At 42.1% G+C, this 21586-nt stretch overlaps 1 protein-coding gene across 8 annotated transcripts in view; it reads right to left on the reverse strand.

The window, feature by feature from the left end:
* LIMS1 (LIM zinc finger domain containing 1) overlaps window positions 1-21586 on the reverse strand; it is a 69817-nt gene that overhangs the window by 18131 nt on the left and 30100 nt on the right. Inside the window, exon 1 of one of the 8 annotated variants that reach the window (XM_032680405.1) lies at window positions 15764-15979. The exons of 4 other annotated variants lie outside the window; for them this stretch is intronic. In XM_032680405.1, the coding sequence (XP_032536296.1) occupies window positions 15764-15867 (104 nt within the window). In that variant the 5' untranslated portion in view covers window positions 15868-15979. Of the gene's footprint in view, window positions 1-1061; window positions 1499-15763; window positions 15980-21586 lie in introns of those variants that run through there. 3 more of the 8 variants (XM_032680406.1, XM_032680403.1, XM_032680404.1) reach the window with 3 other exon arrangements.

The following is a 21586-nucleotide window of genomic DNA, read 5'->3' on the forward strand; positions in this document are numbered from 1 at the left end:
TGCAGAGCCCTCAGTCCTCTGCAAGATGCCAAGACTTCCTTTTTATCCCCAGAAGGGGATAAGACCTCTTGGCTCCCACCAGGTTCAATAGGAATTGAATTCATTCCGTGCACACCATCCAAAGGAGCAAGCAAACACATAGCACGTGGTTCAAAATGGAATGTGTTTTATCTATTTCTTACACTGTCTCACAGAAGAGCCCTATGCAAGGTCAAATCTGACCACTTATTATTTGCTGGCACTTTTTTTTTCTCTCTCTAAAGATCTTTGCAGAAGAGAAAAACAGTAACTGCTATCTAAGTATTCATTGCTGTTCCAGTGAAACAAAAGTGGGTAAATTTCACTCGAAGATCAGACGGGGAGGATGGTCTCACCCATATGTAACAGAGAGACCTATGGACAAACTGCAGTGACTATACATATGAACTGGGATTAAGTATAAAGCTTGCTGATGGTCTCCATGGATTGTATACGCTTTCTATGGGGGAAGACCTCAGTCAACTTCCCCATCCTTTTTATCAATCTAAGTGAGGAATAATCACAACAGAAACTGGGACCTTTCATCATCACTTCAACAGTGCTCGAGCACTAAGGATGTTAAGCGCTGGCATACATAAAGTATGATCCAAGCAAAAACATGAAACAAAGTTCAAAACCAAATGAAAACACTAAGTTTTCCTCCTCAGTACACAAAAGTGCTTCACTTTGAAACACATCATATATGCAAAATCAGTGATATATGTAATACTTCTGCACTGATGAAGCAGTTTATCCATTTGCCCAAGATAACACGCAACCAAACTGAAGGCAGAGAGACTACCTGACAAATTCCAACCCCATTTTAACTGCTGATAAAAATTTCTGATGCAATTAATGAAGAAATTTAAAGCAACAACTCCAGTTTTAGTTGACAGTTACCACTGGCAATGTTTCAAGCAGAACAGTGGCAAAGGTTGGGTAAGAGAACAGCTTGCACAAATCTCAGATAATAAAATACATAAGTACAATACACATGCAATGTCACTGCAGCTACACTCCGAAGCTGAACAGAACAAACTTACAATTTTGCATAGAAGTCACAGAACTCTTTGTAGAGTTTTATTTCACTGTGTCTACGTTGCAATTTTGACACTGGTTTCTCGCCTTCATTTCCTGCAGAGTTGTGAGCATCAGGAGCAACCCTGTATGCAACCTCTTCATCCTCTGGGATGGGGTACGGATGAGCTCTGTGCTGGAAGTCCATCTCTCTCTGATTGCCTTCCTGGGTGTATATATTCTATGCTTATACTGCAAAGAAGCTGTAGGCAAAGCCTGCAAAACAGTATGCTGGACTTCCCCTTGTTCCCAGCGAAGTGATTTACTTTCACAGTTCCGTGTCATGTAGCCAGAGCTACTCAGTGCCCTGCTAGAGCTTCAAGTTAAAAGTTCAGTGGCGGGCGGTGAGCCTGTCACACTGTGATTTGCTGAGGCTGGCTGTACACAGAGGAGCAAATTTTCCTCTTAGGCCCTCATGTAAACTCGGATGCTGGAAAGGGTCTCTGCTGCTGGCTACTGACAGAAGCTGCCCAGGAGAGCTGTGGTGTGAGTAGCGTATGTGAGCAAATATGTTCACCAACAAACTTGTCCACAGCTACTTTCTGCTGAGGGGGGAACGGAGGTAGATTCAAACAATATTTTATCATGGGCAAACCAGCAGTGGGAAGCACAAAGAGAAGACTCCTGTCACTAGGCAAATATTGCTTTAATGCTACAGTATATTAATTATGGTGAAAAAAATGCCTTTAATGTTTCGCTTGTGTCTTCTGCTGTCCTATGCGCTGAATTTATCTATAGGCATCTTTCTTTGTGTCAGCACTTTGGAGAATGGACAGGTACAGATGGATAGTTACATTTATGTTGTGCTTCACAGGCCACTAACCAAACTGCCACGTATGCTATAATGGGCAATATATGAAGGAGGAAAACTAAAGCTTTATTTCCAGTAATGTGCTGCATTTAGATCAATTTCACATAAGAACATTTACTGAAGTAATTTACCATGGACATTAAAGAACTGAGAAAGCAAGACTAGGAAGAAAGAATGAAAAACAATTATTCCTTTACCACAGAACGCCCTCCTAATGTTGTAATTATTTTACGTTCATATTCTATTTAAAAAACCTGTTGTGCACCACTTACTAGGGAAGCCAGGGCTGATTAGCTGCAGATCTGCAGCTAATAACTACACTACTGCAAGCTTTCCCTACTCAAAGCACAGCGCTTGTGGCAGACATGGGATACTTGGTTTGCCGCAACTTTTAACTGCAGAAAAGGCAGGCTTTTGGAAAACCCTCTTGAGTAACTACCTCTGGCATTGGACTGACTCAGCCTTGTTTGTAATCAGTTGAATTGCAGAACCGCATGCACTTTGTGCTCATGACACACAGTACCTTGGTATCTGAAGAATCTGCTAGTCTTCAAGGAGGATGAGAAAGCAGAGGATGACAAGGAGATGAGCAGAGGGAACAAGTAGAGAAATTACGACTTGAAGATCAGAGAATCACACAATCATTTTTGGATAAGACTTCAAGATCACTGAGTACACACCTTTTAAATACCTCCAGGGTTGGTGACTCCACCACTTCCCTGGGCAGTCTGTTCCAGTGCTTGACAACCCTTTCCATGAAGAAATTTGTCCTAATCTCCAATCTAAACCTCCCACAGCACAACTTGAGGCCGTTTCCTCTTGTCCTGTCACAGGATATGACAGAAGGTCTAATCAAGGCTAAAACTTCTTAATATACCTTCACCTTCCTAGGACCTACTACTGAGGGTCTGGTTGATGATGGGTTTTGGCTGTATCTCTCAGCACTGGTTGGGACAGCTTGCTCAGCCAGTGTACAGCAGCCCACACGCCCCTCTCCATGCAGGCCTGAGCTCGCACATAGCCGTTTTCCCTCAGCCTGGCCAAGACAGCCTTACACTGCTGCTGCTGCCAAATTTGTGGGATGGGTTTGGTCAGGCATCTTTCCTTCACTTTCCCTCAACAAGGAGCAACCCCTGGGCAAGCTATTGCTTGGGTAGGTGGGACGCAGGCAGCGTGACCCTGCTTATTTATCCATCTCTAGGTGTGCTTACGCATCCTGCATCAGAGCTACCAAGAGTTACAAGCTGTAACAGGCTAAGGAGGCTGCACCCATACCACTGACACAGCTTGGCTGCAGCTCAAGCCCTATTTTTATCTGTCATGGGGCAAGCGATGCTCAGGTTGTAGCCGTAGGCCACAAAGATCTTGCCAGAGCACTGCTGCAGGAAACAGTCCTGGAACAAAAGGTTTCTGCGTCCACTGGAGCACCAGTGAAAATGAGCGGTGTTTGCCAACAGATACGCAGGCATATTGATGCTGGCTCTTCTTCTCCATCTTGCCTCTCAACATTTTCTGCACAGGCCAGTGCTAAGCTTCTGTGGGTATAAGAAACTCCAGCGAGACAGACTGCAATGGACTAAACATGCTGATTCATCCAGGATTAGTGTAGGTGTACCAAGCCACTAAGATAAGAAACAGCAAGTTGGTCTGTCTCTTCCCCTTAATGCTGTTTCTCAACAATTTCTCAACTGTTTTCCTGTGTTTTGTCCCAGATCACTTGCAATTCTGCTGGGAGGCTGCTGCTGCAAATCAAGACAGCTCTGTTTTTCTCCTGGTGGACTTCTACAGTCCTTGCAGTAACCTGAAATCCACATGTGACCCAGGTAACTGGAAGCCACTTGTGCTGCCTTGTGTCCTCTGTTGTCAACAGGAAAATATTCGCTTGCTTCTTCAGCTGCTGCTGAGCAGTCTTCTGCGTGGCTGTAGCAACACAAGTAGTATGGCAAGTCAGTGCAGTAAGATGTCCATCCAAAAATCCTGGTTCAATTTTCCTGTTTTTTTCCAAGAGGCAGTCCTACAAGGTAATAGAACTCCATATGTGCAATAAGTATAAGCTGCCTGGTTCTCCAGGCATATTACCTTTGCTGCTGGTGGAATGACTCCCAATGTCTTCTTCTATTAAGCAAGAAAGGAGCTTGACAGGAGTTTAAAAAGGGCCTTTCTGCTATTGGTGGAAAACACAGTTGCTACTGTGAAGGTTTGATAATCCACAAATCCAGTGCAGCTGGCCATCTTTCTCTTTTCTGTCATTTTGCAAGAGGCATGCTGCCAAGATCTGAAATATTTAGTTAAAAATACACTGAATTTTCATTAGGGAATTCTAGGTTACCCTGAGGTGAAACCATCCAAAGGGAGTCAGAAGCATGTAAGGGGTCGTTGATTTGCAGCAGCAGCTTCCCAAGGGCATTCCCTGGGATCTGGGACAAAACCTACCAGCCTGTTGTTAAGGACACAATGTTATGGACAAAAGGGAGAAGTTGAGTGTTTAAGTGGAAAAGGTATGTAGGAAGGAATAAGACAGAGAGTCCTCCCTGACACACTGAGGATTTTATCAGAAATCAAAATTGATGGTAGGGAAGGTGCTGAAAGAAATGGCAGACGAATGAAGGAGAAGTGTCCCACTGTGGTTACGGAGAAGGGCTTTGGAAAACAATAGCAAAAATAGCCAGACTGCTTAATCATTGCTGAAGGATAACTGCCAACTCACTCGACCCTGCTTTCTCTGGAGTTTTCAGATCTGGCTGCCTGTGCTGGTGGCTGCCAGAGGCAGATGGGGACTCTTACAGAGAAGGCTCGTGGCTGGCCAGGCCTGCTGAGCATTTCACTACATGCCACAAATAGACATGCTGAGCAGTCACGGCTCCAAACAAGGTGCTTGGCAAAAGCAGCTGCTGCTTGGCAACCCTCTCGTGCCACTGTGAAATATCACTGCATCACCGGTGCTGCTGAGAGGCCAAACGGCCCATCAGGACGTGCGGGGGAGGGGGGAAGAGTAATGACAGTGCCTCCCTCCACTTCCCCCGTCGTAGGTAGGTGTGATTGTGATTTCATTTCAACAATATATTAACAGATGCTATGCAATGGCTCTCACACGCAAAATACAGAACTACTAGAACAGAAATCTGGCTGCAAAATATGTGTGGGCTCGCAGTGGCCTGCTCTGATTTCTGCACCAACATTTGAAAGCACTAATTGACCTTTTGCGTCTTTTTTTAATTGGGGTTAAAAACACTCTTGGGTTCTGGTTGCTGCAATTGCTTATCTCTTAAGCAATAAAATACTTTCTATGTTAAGTTGGTCTCCTAAGACAGTTTGAAAGAATGTATAAAACTTTTCTACAATAAAAGTGCACATTACAGGTAGGATTTTCACATGTGCCCAGCACTGCTCTAACTTCTGTTTCTATCAAAAATGACAGAAAGCTGTCTTGAAACCACTGCAATAAAAAGTCAGTGAATTTTGAGTGCTCCTAAAAGTTTCACCCTTTAGTCTTCACCACAAAAAGCATAATTAAGCTTATGTGGTGGGCGTTTAAATACGGCAAACAAAAAGGTAACTCTGGATGTTTCATATACTTCAATATAAGTTTATTCTAGTATAAACATGTCCAAAAAATGCTTTGGCCTCCACAAACAGAGAAGGTTCACATTCCATCTCTCCATAAGGAAGTAAATATAACTGGAATAGACAGGTAAGCAGCACCTTCCCACACAATGTTTTACGATCCATTCAAGCACAGTGAAAAATCAGTCCGATGGAATTTGTAGAAAGGGAGAGCAATATGTGAGTGTAAGACTTTCCTGTTGTAAGTAATATTTCAAAAAAACTATTGTGTTTTCTTCCTGCTGGTTACAAACCTTACCAAATGAAGCCATGTTTTATGTAACCAAGTAATGACTTCTTCTGAGTACTCTTTAATACTCTTTAAAACAATCATCTCTTCCTCCCCCACTACTATTTTTTTAAATCCTATGCAGACGGGAAAAACAAAACAACAGAAAGACACAGTATCATGTATGAGAAGCTCATGATCTTTCCATGTGTTGCATGAGACACAGTGTACTCTTGGTTATTCTTAAAATCTGCACCCTGTGCAGTTGACTGTAATGTATACTTAACTATGGTAAATATACCATATCTGAATTCTTCCAACTCTATACATTTTAAAGATGCATTTACACTGATGCAGTTCCTGTAACGTTTATAGCCCTATTTCCACTTTAAGAATAAGAAAAAAGTTCAGCTACTCAATACTATGGGCTTGCACATCAAATGTCTCTGAGACACTTAACAACAAGATCAGGCCCACTATGCCCCAAAAAAGTGACAGGACAAGAGGAAATGGCCTCAAATTGCATCAAGGGAGGTTTAGATTGGACATTAGGAAAAATTTATTCACTGAAATGGGTGTCAAGCATTGGAGCAGGCTGCCCAGGTAAGCGGTAGAGTCACCACTCCTGGAGGTATTTAAAAGTTGTGTAGATACGGCACTTGGGGACATGGTTTAGTGTTTGACTTGGCAGTGCTGGGTTATCAATTGGACTCAATGATCTTAGAGGTCTTTTCCAACCTAAATGATTCTATGACTTTAAAATGCTGCAGTATCTTATATCTTGAGTAAGTTTCATACTATCAATATTCAGTTCACGCCATCTGTCACTGAAATCCATCAAAAACCCTCCACTGATCCTTAGTGTAAAGGCAAATGCCAGGCTCTGATTCTACCTGAGCCATCTGCCCGCACTGCGTGCAACTGATGTTTTGATAAGCTGAACACCATGACCTGAGTGGTTCATCTGGAAGCTATAATTAATACTATGACTCAACATAACACACCAGCTATCAGGTGAGACTTCCAGTATGTCCATGCAGCTTCTTGTAAGGCAGAGAACTGCAACACCAGGCTTCCCAGCTCACAGCAACATCTTTATTATAGTTACGTTTCCACTGGAGACACCACACCTTCAGCTTTACTAACCAGCACATCACTTTCACACACATCTTTTATTATTATTTTATTACTATTACTCTACACTTCCAGTAACATAAGTATTTCTCACCTTCATTAGTTTGTGCTCCTATTCTATATAAGGAAGTGCAAAGTTCTTCATTTCCTGAATTAATTTGTTTTGAGCAGAACTAGAATGTGTTAAAGAAAACATGTCCTCAGCTGCTCCTCTTCTCTTGCACACATATTAAATTGCAATTATTAGTCACTCTAGGTTTTGGTTTTATTTTTCTCTTCCTACATTCACTACAGCATCACCAGGCTTTAAAACCAGTAGAGGATGGCAGACAGCTGAGCCATCTTCAGTTAACACTGCAGAATTAAATAATGGCCCTAATATTCAACAGTCAAGAGAAAAAGTAGATGCCATTTATGTTCCTAAGATGAGTAATGTATCGACAAATAAAGCTGATACAAAATAGCATTGTTTTCCTACTTTATTATGATGTTCTTAACATTTAGGGTAATACGAACTGAACGTCTTCATCTTGTACTTTACACTTAGTAGCTACTCAATACTAGTAGCAGGCCTGTCAAGCAGGAACGAATTTTAGCAGCAGTTCAAGCAAAGCAAGACTTCCATGAATTTTGTTAAGGGAAGGTTTTGGTTAATATTACCAAGTTTTTTTACAGTAACAGTTTCCACCCTGTCATGGTTTAGGAGAATCACTCCCTAATTTAATGCCACCTCCACCCCTTCACTCCCCACTTGCTTTTCTCTCTCGTTCAATTTTCCCAGAGGCTGGTGTGTGATAGGGAATATGATATACCCACTCAATCCTGTGCTCTCTAGCCCACATGTCTATGGAGCTATTTTTGAAATCAGTCCCAATGTCCAACTCAATTCCCTCTGGAGTGCCATGTTGCAACAGGACTTGCTTGTCAAGGCCCAAGATGGTATGCTGGACAGTGATGTGAGGCACAGGGTGCGTCTCCAGCCACCCAGTGGTAGTCTCCACCATTGTCGGCACATAGCGCTTGCCTTGGTGGGTTTGCAGCAGTGTGATGTAATCAGTCTGCCAGGCCTTCCCATATTTGTATTTCGATCATTGTCCACAACACCACAGAGGCTTCACCTGCTTGGCCTGCTTGACTGCAGTGCGTGTTTCAGTTATGGATAACCTGGGAGATAGTGTCCATCGTTAAGTCCACCCCTCAATCACAAGCCCATCTGTATGTTGCATCTCTTCCCTGATGACCTGAGGTGTCATGGGCCCACCAAGCCAGAGATAATTCACTCTGTCCAGGTCTACCTGAGACACTTCAGTCTTGGCAGCTTGGTCCACCTGTCCGTTGTTGCAAAGTTCTTCAGTAGCCCAACTCTTGGGTACATGTGCATCTACATAACGGGCTTTTGCAGCCAATTTCTTTACCTTGGCAGTGATATCTTGCCACAAATCAGCAGCCCAAGTGGTTTTCCCCCGGCACTGCCAATTTGGTCTTTTTCCATTGTTCTAGGCACCCCCACATGACTTTGTTCAGGCCACAATACCATCAGTCTCCACTGGACTTACGCACTGGCCATATAAGGCTATTAAAGGGTGAGTGAGTCTTGCTGACCACTCCCTGGCTCTCCAATTCCTGAATAATCTCATGGATGGGAATCATGGAGTCTTGGTGTGATATTTTCGATGGTGCATTGTTGTGGTAGCAATTGGTGCCTGTTATTCTTTGATCCTCAGCAGTCTCACAGCAGAAGGGTATTCTGAGAGACAGGCAAGGTATTCAGCTGTCAAATTTCCTCTGTCTCTACAGCAACTATCCCAAAAGCTCAATGATGCCCTTTTGGGTCCTTGAAATACCCTCTTCTGAGGTAATCTATGCCAAGGATGCATGGGGCCTCTGGGCCAGTCACAATGGGTTGGTTTTGTCATTCATTCCCAGTCAAGCTCACTTCAGCTTCCAGTACAGTCAGCTGTTGGGATCCCCCTGTCACCATGTCTGTTAGCTTTGCATTTCCTAGAACAGCTCAGAGACCTCAGAAAAACAAAATGAAAAGAAAGGGAACTTGTTCTTCCCGGTGCCTGCAAATTGGTAATTTTTATTAAGTGGTAATGCTGGAATAATTTAGCTTTTCTCTCCTGTGTGTAAATTCACTTCAGTGTGACAGACTGCATTCCAAGGACAGCTTAATTATAATGAAAAATAATGAGCAATCACAGCCCATTTTCTTTAGAGAACACCTCTGATTAGCCATCATCAGAACTCATGAAAACAAAAGCAAAAGAAACCTACAACTTACTTTTAGTCAGCTAATGTTGCAAATAAGAGCAATGAAAATCCTAATAGTTATAATCATTGAACCTTAAAAATTTACTAAAATCATAGATTAAAGAGGAACAGTACTTTCTGCTTGGGTTGCTGTTACTCAAACACCTATCTCTAGTCATTTGGAGTCACGGGGAGGTGATAATCAGGGTGAGCAAGTCAAACAAAATTGCTTAGGAGTTGTTATGCAATGCAGGAGACAAGAGGTGAGAGAGAAGGCAAGTAAAAAAGGGTGTGTTCCTCGGGAGTTATTTTAACCCCTAGAGCAATGAAAAGTACAGCACAAATGAAAAGTAAAGCCTCTAGTCATTTAGTTATCGCAAACTAAGGCTCAACACAAATTTAAAGTATCCCAATATTAAAATATAATCATGAAGCATATTTTTGCTGGCTGGATGTTACTATAATTAACAATTCCATGTTATATTTACATGGACAAATCCCTTCTTCAATTAAAGCAGCTCCCAGACATGCCAAAGTGTTTCTTAATCCAGAGTTCCCAAGCATCTGATTCAAATGAGTATTTGTAGCTCCCAGCTCTCCACTATTCCAGCAGAGTTTTTAACCAGAGCAAATGAAGAAACATAATTTTTTTTTGTCTTAACACTGATTTTCAAGTTTTTTCTATTTTAATAAATTAATGACTTTTTTAACCAACGTATGGAATAATTACTGCTTCACCTGTTGACACTGGCACTATGAGCAAGTGAAACATCTACTCACAGGAAGTGGCAATATAAATATTAACACTGGTGACTGTATTAAGAAACATTACCAATTCAAATCAAATCTAAGAATGTTTCCAGCTGCAGACAGATCTTTTCTTTCCTCCTTACCCTATTCTCAGTATCCTAAGGCATCTGAAATCTCAACAGGGTCCCTGGTTTCCCAGACAGTCCCTGACCAGCATCTCCTTTCCTTCCTCCTAGGAAGAGCAGGACAGATGTATGCCTGGAAACAGCTGCACACCTTGTCTGTCTGCTACACGTGGGGTTTCTGATGGCAGGGTGAGGAGATTTGTGACCTCACACAACTCCCAAATGCTGTATCTCATAAAGAAAGAGACACTCAGCCCTACCACACTGCTGATGGGGGGATTTCATTCATTTGTTTCTTCTTATACTCACCTACAAGCTTTGCTGTGCAGAGCCTATCCCCTAAGGCTCAGTGGGACGTAACAATTTGCTTATGTATCTTGCTTCATCTGCAAGGGAGTCTTTGCGCATGAAATTTTGGGGCACATCCACATGCCTTCCAGCCTGGAGTCAATGTGCAAGGCAGGCGGGAGCCTGAACAGATCCAGCAGAAGACTGGCTGCACCTACTCACGCAGATGTACCCCCATCAGTTTCAGCAGCAGAGAGCAAAGGGAATGCAGATACTTTAGACCTATTAATGTGGAAAACATCTACAGTGCCTTCTGCACAGGGGAATAGAGCAGTGAACTACCCGAGTAACTGACATCCACTGATGGAAGCTTGCCAATGATTATTTATTGTAAATGCTGAAATTTACTGTTTAGTAAAAACTTGAGACTCTCCGAAAGTTGTTTATATTTTTAATGGCCTTTGAACGCATATGGACTTCGAAAAAAGGGCTACAGACAACAGTTATCAAATTCATTTTAAGTGTTAATTGTCAAAATAAAAACTGAAGAGAAGTGCTGCTGCTTTTGCCAGTACCTTATGATGAGCTTTGCGAATTAACAATATCAATTTTTTCAGAGGAATCATTTTATTTTTACAAAAGCCATGGGATGAGAAGGGGAAAGACCAAAAATAGCAAGCATACTGCTGCTGACTACTAATGATTAATCATAAACGTATGTGTACAATTTCCTTTGCATCCTGTTTGCATAGAAAAGCAAGAAAGAATAGCTCAGCACACAGAATTTTTTACACGCTGTTTCCAAAGATGAGGCAAGGCAAGATCTATCAGAGACGTCATCTTTTTCCCCAAAAATCTTTTTCCCCCAAAAGCTGGAAAAGAACAAGTCTTCCCCTCCGTTCTGAAAAGCAGATTTCTCAGGCTGCACTTAGTTCAGTGACTGCTGCATCTGTTGCAGACAGGGTGGAGAGGAAGGTGCCAGGCAACCCCCTGTACCTTGAACTCTGTGCCCGGGGAGCATCCTTCATAATTAAGGTCTATGAGCTGGTGAGTCCAGCTCAAGCAGGGGAAGAGAAGTCTGCATTCAGCATTTCTTTTTCAGTGGAGGTCTAAACCAAGAACATTTTTGTACTGTGCAAATTCAAAAAAAGGATGAGCTATCCAGACCACCTTTACATAGGGCTGGCATGGTGCAGCTCCCTCATCATCATCATGGCTAGGCTTCCTGAACGAAGATTTGGGGAGGGCTCTACCCACGTTTGTTACAAGCATGCTGGTGGCTAAAAAGGCCAATATGAGATAGGCACGTCCAGTTGCAAAAGGCACAGCAGAAAGACTCCTTAGGTGGTACATTCTGCAAGGCACGATTCTTTCTCTGTTGTCTTTTCTCCTCAAGAGTGATCCTGCGTGAGTTCTCAAAAGCATCAGCAGCATTAAAGATAGTGTGTCCCCAGACCTCCCGACTGGAGGCCTGAGTAGACCAGTTATGTTAATCAATATGGCCAAGGCTGAGATGTTTCAGGGAGTCCTAGTATCTTCCAGTTCCCTATAAGGTCAGTAAAGCACCAGTTGCACCTACAGTACCAGATTAAAAGACTGACAGAGAGTTTATGGGGTTTGTTAAGTGATGAATGGAGTGGGTAGGTAGAGGTAGAAAGAGAAGCCAAATTTCCCATCCCCATCAATGTGCTTGTCCTGTCAGGACAAGGGCTGGGACTTCTCTCACTTCACTGCAGCCAATGGCATAACCTGGACATGGGTTATGCCAGGAGAAAGTAGAGTGGAGAGGACAAGAGAGACAACACACTCCATCCTACGCTAGGTTACTAAAAGAGGGGGATGAGTCCTACCCTCCCTCCCTGGTCCTGATCTTAGTTGAGCTTAGGGCTTGCTATTTACAGCTGTTGGTGGCTTCCCTTGAAATGTCCTCATTCTCCTGCACTGGATGGACTCTGGCAGACCTTCCCAACCCCCTCAGGTCCTCACTGCTGCCAGTGGGACAGCTCACCTGCTTGGCCACCACATTGTACCACCTGCAACAGTGAGGTACCTGGGGCAGATTCTGAGCTAGCCCCAAGCCCCAGCCTGCAAACTGCAGCAGGGCAGCAAAAGCAATGCAATGCAATCACAGCAAGTGTATGGGCAAAAAGAGCACTAATACAAGCTCTGCTTCTTGTAAATTGAGCCTCACAGATAGCTACAATCGCCTGAGATGAGTTCCCCTCAAGATGACCTGGCACCTATTTGTTAGAGCAAGAGGTGTTTGGAGAGCCTCTGTTAAATTTAAACATTCATTTAGGAGCTTCTATTGTAAAGGGAAATCTGACAAGCTATAAAACTTAATGGAAAGAGCCAAATTATACTCCTGCAGTCTTTCCTGCAAAGAGACTGACTCATCATAAACTGAATAGCAGATCTGGAAGACGATGATGAGGGTCAAACGTTTGGGTGCAGTGACATCAGTGGACACAGACACAGAAGCTAAAGCTCAGCATCCTGTTGCAGAGCCCAAAGCCCCTTGGCACACAACCTATCAAGAAGCTGTGTCAACACAGAAAATTATTTTTATACTGTAAAGACAATTGTTTCAAGAAATTTTGGCTTCTGGAAAATTAAATGTATGTGATAAATCTTTGTTCTGGTGCACATTTAGGAGTTTCAGTAGGTTACTTCACAGTGTCCTAATCATTAGTAATCTCAGGTGTTTTAAGTACAAATGACACTGATGTTCCCAGGAAAGAGCAAAGGAGGAATTTTGGCGCCAAGCCCCACCGAGCTGCTTTGCAGCACTGACAGTGCCAACATTCTGCTACATATCAGTCGCAGTTTGTGGGCAACACAAGTCCCCATCCCAAGGAGCAGCATCCAGCTCCTGCTGCAATGGCCAGACCCAGGAGCTGCAACTACAGTGGTACTTGCAGCAGCAGAGCAGAGGCAGCGCAAGACACCCTGCAGCCAAGGAGAAGGTGTAAGCAGCTGTCTGATGGGTTACTTACTGCTCTTTTTGCCTTACCAGAGCAACAGCCCAGAATGGATCCTAGGAAACCACCACCAAAGGAGACACATACCCCAAAAAAGGCTGGAGAGAGAAATCTCGTACTGTGGTAAGGTGTAAAAGGCTCTAAAATGAAAACTGGCAAATACCATGTATGACCTTAACAAAGGATGATTTAAATCTTATTTTTTTCCCCCAATACAGAAATTCTCACAGGGTATCCTGAGGAAATTGGCATCTCAAGTACATATTGGCTCAGGATTAGAAAAGCAGGGTACTTGAACCAAGAAAGCAGCTTTCAGTTAACTGTTGCTCAAGAGCTAATATTATTTAACACGTGGGTTAATATGTATGTAAAACAAAACACAAAGGCATTAGAACAAAGAACTGGAGAGAGACACTATGGGAGGGCATTGCAAAGCCATGGATGACAACCTATATGCAGCAGACATTCAAAAAACCTCGTGTATTCCTAGTGGACTTTAGATACCCTGAAAGTATTTGCTAAGGACAGGCATCTAAGTGTCACTGGGGAGAACATATGGAAAAAGCTAAAGGTCTCTAGTTTTAGAAAACTAATGAGCTTTTTCTCTTTGTTCCCAACAGCTCTTTGCCCTGTTGTTATGCCATTATTTTGTATTTATAATGCCATAACCTTTTGTCATGGAGAATGAAGTAAAACTGACAAATAAGGCTGCCTGGCAACACACTGAAATATCACAAAATGGATTAGTAAGGAGCAAGGTTTAGTTTAAATAAGAATCAGCTTAAGCTATTAGCAAATACAAGATAAGCTCTGTCTGTAGGTACATGCTGCTCTAGGAGCATCATCTGACCATGCTCTATTCACCCTCTTGTACCTTTAACACCCTGACCTGAGTTGATTCACAAGTCCTCTGATTTGCTATTTCCTCCAGCTTGGATTTTATTTCTCTAGATTGATCCCTGTTTCACATATTTCTCATCTCTTAGGATGAACAACTTAGGAGATCAAAACATCTAGACTTATACTGGTGCAGACAACCCACCCCTTCCTCCTATCCAGCCCAAAAGTGGTGTTATTCCCATCTTGGATGTGCATACTAATAACAGCAACACAACCACAGAGAGCTAGTACTCATGTTTATGTATATGCTTTAAAAAGCAGCTTCTCCCCCCTTAATAGAGCTATTCTTCCTCATGGCTAATTTTGCATAAAAGAAACTAAATATAAGGAAGTCAAGAATCTCTGGACATCTCTTACTCTACTTAGTCTGGTTAGTCTTTTATCTATAGTCATGTGAAAATAATACATATTCCTCATGCTACTAGAAATCCATCTAGGAAATCAATTCAGAATTAATACTACAGATAGATACCAAGTACACACATCAAACCTGCAAGTTAACACTTTCCTAGAAGTGATCTGATATTTCTGATATTTCATGGCAAATGATCTTAGTACGTTACAATCATGCATTTTGCCACAATAATTTTTAATTAAGGTGCTTAGTTATAACCAAAGGGCAAGTCTCTCAGATCTGAATTACCATTCTTCTGAAATTGCTAACTCAGTTAACAAAAACGCAGTAACAAAAACCTTTTAACTTGCACAGCACTCCAAACTGATGCAGAACAACCACCAAGGAAAAATAATCTAAAAATACGAGACAGGCACTAGGAGATAGGAAGTACTTCCTCTCCACCGAGGCTTTTGTTAGCAGACACACAAGATTCCTTTTCTGAGGAGCTTGAAGTGGAAACAGATTGCTTTCACTCCGAGCGCACTTATAAAAACACCTTTGCATTTTTACTTTTTTTTTTTGGTGTCTGCTCTTAGGTTACAAACAATTCTTTAATCTTCCTGCTCCAAACAGCGGCTTTTTGCAAATTCACTGTTACTCTTTTCAAAAGGTTCATAGCATCAGGAAGAAAATCCCAGACATTAAATGGCTTTCCGATTTTTGGTCACCCTTCCTGAGTAAGGTCAGGCTAAGTGGTCCTGCTGCATTCTTTTGTCTAAAGCCCTTTCCGCAACAAAGAACCCCCCATGAAGAAAGCCAGAGCCCAGCAGCCACCCCAGCTCCACAAGACCAGCCTGGCACAGGGACTACGCCAAGACCCCCAAGAAGCAGTACAACCCACAGCACCTGGGTGACCAAGAACTAGCTTCAAAGCAGACCAAGCAAAGTTGCCAGGCTCTGAAAAGTTTATTTACTTGCAATGCTGGCTGTCAGAAGGGATCCAGAAGCAAACACTGGCTAACATTTGCCCTTCACAGAGTCAGGGAAGGCTGTCATACCATTGCCAGTATGCACAAGGTCGCTGTATGGCTCCTGTTATCTCTCCTTCAAGGTTTTTCCTGTAGTGCTTCGGGACTGCTTCTCAAAGCACGTGTTTTGCAGTGACTTTCCACATCTGTGTTTGCATTTTGTTTGTTAAAACTACTGAAAAAAGCGGGCAGCAGAGAAGGGCTCAGTGCCCCAGCCGTTCACACTCACCTGAGATTCTCTTCGTGTGACCCGGGCAGGACACTATCGGGGCGATCCCGTCTCCTCCTGTACAGACCTGAATGTGACAACTCTTTCAGCTGCAAGGCCGTCATATTCCTCTACCTGAAGGGTTGCTGTTTTTTTTAAAGGTGGGGGGGGTGTTTTGGCTTTGGGTTGGGTTTCTTTCCCCCCCGCCTCTTCCAGATGTTGCTGCCGAGGAGTGCGGCTGCCAAGATGCCTGGAGAGAAGTGGCTGGGTGGTGTGTCAGCACACCTGCGCCCGCCGGAGCGACCAACCTCTGCAGGCAGGGCAGGCAGGCAGCCGCCGCTGAGCTTCCTGTTTCTCATAGGTACACACCCTCCCAAAGGGCACCACATTTCCTTTATCGGTGGATCACACCTAAGGGATGCCTGCGACAAGCTCACCCCCTTCCCTCCAGCTTTCCTCAAACTCTCCCTGCTCTGACAGGCATGACCCTGCCCTGTGCTGGGCAAAGCAGGCGGCTCTCCCAGCGCCTCGGCAAGAAGCTACACATCTCCAGGACTGCAACGAGCTGTTAACTCTTTCCCGCTATAATTTATGACAAAAGGAAAGTCAGTAGACTTATGAAAATTCCCAGTTACTCAAACACGTTGGCAAACTCTGTCGGGGAGGTTAAGGCAGAAAAGTGTGCCACAAAGTAACCTCAGTAACCAGCGTTAAAATATTCTTTTGGAAACACAACAGCACCGTGCTTGTCAGAAATTCCTCTCTTCCACCCACCTTAGAAATCAGAAGAAAACCACAATGTAATTTTCTTCTTACTCTCAGCTATCAAAACACCACTGCTGCAACCATTTGTCACATCTTGTAGTGATGGACTGTCCCATGCAATTGTAAAACAGGAATGGAAGTGCTTAAGGTTTCCTGCAAGGCAGGAAGGTAGTTAGCAGGGAATTTTGCAAGCTCTGTGTCTCATCTCACTTAGTAATTTTCTAGTAATAAATAAAATGTTTCATTTCAGGAGGCTTCAAACAGCTTATTGCTCCTTGAAAAATTTTTACAATGTCTTTGACATTATGCTCGACATATATGAACAAAAACTTAGTTCAGAGTGTTTTTTCAATGAGCTTGCATTTAATAAAAGCCAAGAAACCTAATAATTTGCAAGGACTGTTTTGACTAGGATAGGAAACAAGTTCTATGTGGTATGAATTACACAGTTCATTATTAAAGTGTTTATTTTGTAGCAGAATGCGTGTAAGACTATTTTTCAACTCCTGTAACAAAAAAAAGTGTTACATAGGTAATACTGGGTATATCACTTGACACCAATTTTGTTAAGATTACCAGACTGAACACAAACACTGTAATTTATATAATACTATCAATGTGCTTCAGTCTGGAATGTCATCAACATACAATATTAATCACACAATGGAAAAATAACAGAAATTGTTTTGGAAAAGTGATCACATAACATGCCAAACAGATAATGGTTGCAAAAATTTGAAGTGATTTATATGATGTTAGAAGGTTGCGTGCACTGAACTGTCAACAAGAAGGATACATCTGAGCTCCTGTCCTCAGAAAATAAAAGGGAAAAATCACAGTATTTGCCTAAACATGCTGCATTCCAGTAGTAAATGAAATATTTAAAATTGTTTCTCCATATGCAGTAGAATAAGCTTAAACCTAATTAAATGCCAATTCTCAGCAGTCAATTAATCAGTGATTCAGTGAAAAGTTAACGCTGTTATGAGTGGAGGTTAAGGACAGCACATGACCTGCTCATGGCACAGCAGCTTTTATACATTACAGTTTATTTTCTGTTTTAAATATCTGTGTACCAATGATTTATCTTTGTTCAAATAATCAATTTTAGATAATAATAATAATAATAACCTAAAAAGTGATGAGAGAGTAGATTTTTTTTCTGTGAAAAAGCTCTCTGTAAGCTATTGAAATTGAACTCTTACCTACATGTGTGTTCATAGATTCTTATTCACTACAGTGAATAAGACTGTTCGGCAAATACTGAATACTTTTGTATTAAACACAACATAAGCCTATAAAAAATTAAAGGACAAAGCTTCACCCGCTTTGCTGCAGGTTGCATTAGTGTGAAGCACATCACATTAAAACTTACGTTTATTTGCATGAGCAAGCGCTGTCCTTGGGTAGCCTATGGAACAACAGCTTTTACTCAAATGCCCTTGAAAACCAGAGCTGCTCCAAACTAGTATCAATTTACAACTAATACCACCAGACAGAATATGAAAATTGAAGGAATACAAGGAGTTCACAGACAAAAATGAGTTGTTATACAGATCAAATCCACTTCAATATAAAGGAGGGCAAGATGGTTAGGTTTTTAAAATAAGACCTGGGAGTCAGCTCCATAGCATTATTATTTCACAGGCTTCTCCAGCAAACTTCAACAGGGGTCTAAGACGATTTAGAAAATACTTTCTTGGAGGACTTGAGAACAAGCTGAAAACTTTCTACAAGAAGAAATGCAAACCAGACTCCTTTTCTGCCCTGTGGGTTTGTCCACCAATACTCACAAGAGACAAGGTTTCAAATCTGAATTTACCCAAACAGTTAAACCTTAACTTCTGAGTAGCAAATATAAGTTATAAGGGAGGTTTTTCTGAGAGATGCTGCAAAACACAAATGACATTTCTCCACTGAGTTGCCTAAAGACTGCCAGAAAGCAACTTGGATGGACCTGGCTCTGCAGGAAGAACTTTCCCTGAGAGTGCCTCCTGCTCCCCACACCCCTTTTTACCTTCCAGGCCTGATCTGCTGTTTATAATTCCTTTTTCGAGAGATTACATTCTTCTCGCGTGGGACGGGGCCATTTGGACCTTTCACATTCCATCAGAATTTTTGAGGACTGGCCAAGTTACCACAGTTTTTTCTTTTTACCAGTAACACGCAGCCTTCTTGTATGTCCTGTACTTTCAAAGTTTACTCTTCATTTTCCAGTGCGTGACTCTTCCCTCATGCAACTGAGCTTCCTCATGCCCACAGAAAAAGCTAACTTTGCTACTGCAATCTGATGGATAAGCATAGTGTTATCAGACTTTTAGTAGATGAAAATATCACCAGCAAAAGGTGGAACCAAGACAGAAGTATGTAGTCCTTCATTCATCACAAGCACTTTTTATTACATGAGACAATGCTCACAGCTGACTTTTCACTGCAGTCCTGCAGAGCATTTATCTTGATATACCAGGCCTGCAGTGCTCCTTAAATTTCTGTGAAAGTACTGCTGTTCTGGTGAGTGTAGGTATTCAGCAGAATTTTCCAATTTAAAAACCTTTTAAGATGGACAAGTTATGTCTGGTTACTTTATGCTATGTTCAAAGGGATGTGAACAGTAATTCACGATGTTGGAAAACATGTAGTTGAATCGAGGAATAACAAAAATACCGCCAAGTGCTTCAGATTCAATACATTTCTTCATGAGCCTGTATTACAGAGAACGCACATTAACTATGTTAACCAGAAAAGACAAAGTTTTAGGTCTCTCATTCCACACAGAAAACTCTTTATCAATATGTTTGATCTTTTATTTGCTCTAGTGCATTGTTTTTTTTCTGGCGGTTCTTGGTTTTATTTTTTTTTCAAACTTGGAAGAAACTACCAAATTTCAGTGAAATTTAGTTGAAGATTTTCAAAGCGATAGAAAAAACTGTTGTCAGGACAGCATAAACAGGCAAAAAAATAATCAGAAGAGTGTTAAAAGAAAAATATAGGAATGCCTGTAGTGTGCACACAGTTCAAAGGTGGCTGTATGTTAAAAGGGGAGGATGTTCCTCCATCCCCTCATTGCTAACCCAGCTTATCAGTGGAATAAGTTTCCAGATGAATGAGTCCAAGAGTGACGGTTTTCTACTATTTTTCACAAGGTTTGGAAGAAAAGCACACTTTAAAGTGAAGGAAAAGGTTTGTACATCAGTGAAGGACCACTGGAGCACATGAAGGAAGGTGGCAATAACTGTTCTAGCAGTTTTGCAAGAACCCCTGAAGCACCCAGCTGATGCGCCGGTGCAAATGAACCTCATGCCTCTCTGAAGTAAGCTGTGGAGGTGAGACCCTGCAGGTTGGTTTGGGTGTCAAGGAATGGCATACTGTACCATGGGCCCCTGCTAGGGCAGGTAGTCATAAAATGAAATGCGCGAAGAGAATATCTAGCCACAAATCTAAGGACATATACCTTGAAACTAAAATTTCTAAACTTCATGAGAGACTTAATTGTTGATTCAAAGAGTTAAATAATTAACTAATTACATGTTTTCTTCCTTGTCTAATGTGACTCCAACATCTGTTTTGACGTTTCTTGCTTGGTTCCACTTAGTGATTGATCAACCCTGAAGCATGCATATTTAATTTCTGGACTAGGCTAAGTACTGAGGCACTGAACTAAATTGTGGACACTACAAAGCAGATCTTTGGATTTATGTCCATGCTTCAGCTGACCAAGCACGTTTGTTGCAATTTAACAGCAGTTGCTAGTTTTTGTTAAGTCTCTTCTATGGATGGCTGTCCCTGCCATACAATGTAAAATAAAAAACTACATGACCGTTGCAGCCTGGTCTAATGGAAGGTGTCCCTGCCCATGGTATGGGGGTTGCAACTAGATGATCTCTAAGATCCCTTCCAACCAAACCATTTTATGATTCCGTGGTGTGCTCAACACTCTCCAGAGCAGTGATGCACTCAACCCACTGAAGTCTTTTGGGATTTGAGAGGGTAAAGCAAAGGCAGGGGGGCTGTTATGGTAAGCATGGAGATCCTTTCTCAACCTGTCAGTACCAAAAACATCTCCACCTCCACTGCTGATGGCCCACAAGGTTTCGGTGAAGCGAGGCAGAGATCCCTGCTTTTATTCCAAATATCCTATTCCAGTGACAACAAAAAAACATAAAAGAAAATATAAGAATATCTTCTGTCTGCCTGAACGTGAAGCTAGGTCTTTTGTCTTCCTTCTCCAAGCTCTCTGGATGTGCTGCTCCATGAATTCCTAAATTCAACGGAAAAAAAACCTGCAAAAGGCACACTTTTCTCCAGCAAGCACAAACCTACTTTGTCTGAGCTTTACAATACCTCCCCCTACTGGGAAAATGCTGCCTTTCTTCTCTGTGCCAGTATTTCTCTCTACAGCCAGTAGGAGGGAGGGATTAACCCACATACGCTTTAATAATTCAGACCGGGACCAAACTGAGAGCTGAGAGGAATGACAGACCAGCGGCTGAAGATGCAGGTTAGCATTACAGCTAGCAATTTACACTGTTAATCAGTCGATGATCCGTGCATGAGTAGGTGTGTAAAGAAGAAACCATGTGACACAGCATGAATCAGTTTTGTCCTGCCATTTGTACATAAGCCTCTTTAAAAAAAAGTGATAAACAAGCTGGCAAGCGGTTGAAGCTTTAAGATGGGTGCAGCTACTCATATTGACCCTGTATTCCATGGGCTAACAACTTCAAATAAAGAAAGAAAAAAAACCACACCAAAAAGAGGAGGGAAGGGATATCCAATAAATTCACCATTTATATTTATTGCCATAGCCTAGAGCATGTGGAAAAACACAAGCAATTACTGATCTGCACTTTCTAGATCCAGGACCTTCCATTCAGAATAATTTTTACTGTCTTGGAATTAAAAGCCTCTTCCCAACAGAGATTTTCAAACTCAGTCAGAAATACACCTTTTACATTTAAGTACCATAACAAAAACCCCAAAATAACTCCCAAATCAAAAATCAAACAAAACAACAACAACAATCTCCAAACAGACAAACAAACAAACAAGACAGAAGCAGAACTTAAAAATGGGTGGCAA

This window comes from Chiroxiphia lanceolata, chromosome 2 (genome assembly GCF_009829145.1).
Source record: "Chiroxiphia lanceolata isolate bChiLan1 chromosome 2, bChiLan1.pri, whole genome shotgun sequence".
Taxonomy (NCBI): Eukaryota; Metazoa; Chordata; class Aves; order Passeriformes; family Pipridae; genus Chiroxiphia; species Chiroxiphia lanceolata.